We start from the raw sequence: 3344 nt of genomic DNA on the forward strand, positions 1-3344 counted from the left end.
ACGGGCGAGTAGGTTTTGAACCTGTAAATAGAATCATTAGCCTTCTTTCAACTGGGTTCCTGCGATACACAAGACATATGATACACAAGATACACACCATATATTCTTTTATTCTTTTACTTGTTTCAGTCATTTGACTGCGGCCATGCTGTAGCAATATCTTTAGTTGAACAAATCGATCTCAGGACTTATTCTTTGGAAGCCTAGTACTTATTCAATCGGTCTCTTTTGCCAAACTGCTAAATTACGGGGACGTAAACACACCAGCATCGGTTGTCAGGCGATGGTGGGGGGACAAACACATATACACACACATATATATATATATATATATATGTCTGTGTTTGTCCCCCCCAACACTGATAGAATAAGTACTAGGCTTACAAAGAATAAGTCCTTGCGGTCGAATTGTTCGACTAAAGGCGGCGCTCCAGCATGGCTGCAGTCAAATGACTGAGGCAAGCAAAGAAATAGAAGAATATAAGACAAACTTATGAGAATTCTTTGGCCAGGCAAAGCATTGATGTCACAGACAGCCTCACAACTAAGACACATTTTGTGTAACATAACTCACTAATGTAACATATAACTGCCAATTCTAACAGAACTGCTTAAACCTTTACCTGTTCTGTGTATCACGTTGATACACTGTGAGATTGTAGTCATGGCTGTGTAACTGGCCTATTAAAAGTACCTTTCGGTCATTGGGTGATATGCTGTGCATGTGAAGACCTGTTGAATCAAGTGAAATCGTAGTTGTGGCCAATGCCAGTGACGTCTGACTGGCACCTGTGCCGGTGGTATGTAAAAAGCAGCATTTGAGTGTTGGGCCTCATGGAGGCAGTGATAGGTGACAGAGACCCTTGGTGATATACTGTGCTTGTGTTGACCTGTCAAGCCAAGTAAGACTATATCGTGGATGATGCCGGGGTAAAGTCAATGGTACCCATGCTGGTGGCACATAAAAAGCACCATTCAAGCATTGGGCCTCATGGTGACGTTGATAGGTGACCGAGACCCTTGGCGATATACTGACCTGTCAAGTCAAGTGAGACTGTTGTCGTGGCCGATGCTGGGGTCATGTCAATGGTAACTGTGCTGGTGGCACATAAAAAGCACCATTCGAGCATTGGGTCTCATGGGGCAGTGATAGGTGACTGAGACCCTTGGCGATATACAGTGCTTGTGTTGACCTGTCTAGCCAAGTAAGACTGTAGTCGTGGCCAATGCTGGGGTTAGGTCAATGGCACCTGTGCTGGTGGTACATAAAAAGCACCCGCTACACTCTCAGAGTGGTTGGCGTTAGGAAGGGCATCCATCTGTAGAAACCTTGCCAAATGAGACTGGAACCTGATGCAGCCCCCATACACATTCCCTATTTCTTTTTCAACCACCAGAATAATTTGGGACTTATGAAACAAGAGCTTTATATCAATTTAGAATGCATGAAAGAAAGGCCCACTACAAGTCTGAAAACAAACATAGGCATTTAGGATAGACTAATGAAAATGCAAAAGGTTAAGGCAATTGTGTGGGGGAAAATGTGGGTCCTTTTGTGGGGTTTACTGTAGTTTAGTGAGATTTTCATAAGGTTTATCATATACTTACAGGGATTGCTGGATCTGGTAGGGTTATTTTATAGGGTTACTATCTCTGACAGGTTGATTTCATGGGAGTTATCATCACCCATGGTCTATTTCACTGGGGTTACTATATCTAATGGGTCTATTTTATAGGGTTTACTCTATAAAATAGAAAAAGAGAGAAAGAGACAGGAAGAGAGAGGGGGAGAGAAAGAGACAGGAAGGGAGAGGGAGAGAGAGGGGGTGAAAGAGAGAGAGAGAGGGGGAGAGAAAAAGAGAGATAGAGACAGGAAGAGAGAGGGGGTGGAAGAGAGAGAGGGAGAGAGAGAGGGAGAGAAAAAGAGAGAGAGAGACAGGAACAGAGAGAGAGGAGGAGAGAAAGAGACAGGAAGAGAAAGAAAGGAAGAGCAAGAAAAGGAGAGGAAGAGAGGGAAAGAGTGAGAAGGGGGGATAAAGGGAGCAACAAAATTAAGGGGTCCTTGCAAACAAAAATGCACTCTTTAGAATGAGTGGATGGGGGGTGGAGGAGGGAGTTTGGAGGTACTCACTGACTTGATGATATCGTCCGTGTTGAGAGCTATGTGTTGTACTCCAGCACCTCCATAATAGTCGACGTACTCCTGAAAGAAAAGAGTACAGGGTAGATATGTGTTCTGTAGAGTACGTCTGATGGGGTGTCGCCATTGGCAATGGGTTGCATATGTAATAAGTGTGTGCGTGTGTGTGTGTGTGTGTGGGTGTGTGTGAGAGAGAGAGAGTGTGAGTGTGTATGTGTGTGAGAGAGTGTGTGTGAGAGTGAACATGTGTGTGTGAGAGAGTGTATGTGTGTATGTGAGTGTATGAATGTGTGTGTGAGAGTGTATGTAAGAGATTATATGAGCATGTGTGTGTGTGTGTGTGAGAGAGAGAGAGAGTGTCTGAGTGTGTGTGCATGTGAGTGTGTGTGTGTGAGAGTGTGTGAGAGTGTAAGTGTATGTGCATTTGTGTGTGTGTGTGAGAGGGTGAGTGTTTGTGCATATATGTGTGTGTGTGTGTGTGTGTGTGTATGTGAGAGATTGTATGAGAATGTTTGTGTAAGAGTGAGAAAGTGTCTGAGTGTGTGTGTATGTGAATGTGAGAGTGTGTGTGTGTGTGGGAGAGAGTGTGTGAGAGTGTGTTTGAGAGTGTGTGTGTGAGAGTGTGTCTGAGTGTGTGCGTATGTGAGTGTGTGTGTGAGAGAGAGAGAGTGTGTGTGTGTGAGAGTGTGAGAGTGTGCGTGAGTGTGTGTTAGAGTGAGCATGTGTGTGTGTGTGTGAGAGAGAGAGTGTCTGAGTGTGTGCGTATGTGAGTGTGTGTGTGTGAGAGAGTGTGTGAATGTGTGTGTGAGAGTGTATGTAAGAGATTGTATGAGAATGTGTGTGTGAGAGAGTGTGTGTGTGTTTGAGAGAGTGTCTGAGTGTGTGTGTGTATGTGAGTGGTGTGTGTGAGAGAGTCTGTGTGTGTATATCAGTGTGTGAATGTGTGTGTGAGAGTGTGTGTAAGAGTGAGTATGTGTGTGTGTGTTTGAGAGAGTGTCTGAGTGTCTGTGTATGTGAGTGGTGTGAGAGAGGTGAGAAGAGTGGAGTGAGAGGTAAATCAATCGGTGGAGCAACAAAGCTGTGACATGGTGTCCAAAAATGAAACTCACCTGTATCTGGCTCTTTTTCTTTCCGACCACCGGTTCGTTAATGGGCATTTTAATGGTCTCTTCGTAATTGGTGACCACAATGGAACGGAGCGACG

The 3344-nt window shown here is 44.6% G+C and overlaps 1 protein-coding gene across 1 annotated transcript in view; it reads right to left on the reverse strand.

Annotated features, from left to right (window-relative positions):
- The window catches only part of LOC106875773 (4-hydroxyphenylpyruvate dioxygenase-like), a 25122-nt gene that overhangs the window by 3734 nt on the left and 18044 nt on the right, over window positions 1–3344 (reverse strand). Inside the window, 3 exon segments of the mRNA XM_052978101.1 lie at window positions 7–21; window positions 2132–2203; window positions 3250–3344. Coding sequence (XP_052834061.1) covers window positions 7–21; window positions 2132–2203; window positions 3250–3344 — 182 coding nt within the window.

Source organism: Octopus bimaculoides, chromosome 30, assembly GCF_001194135.2.
Source record: "Octopus bimaculoides isolate UCB-OBI-ISO-001 chromosome 30, ASM119413v2, whole genome shotgun sequence".
NCBI classification, from domain to species: Eukaryota; Metazoa; Mollusca; class Cephalopoda; order Octopoda; family Octopodidae; genus Octopus; species Octopus bimaculoides.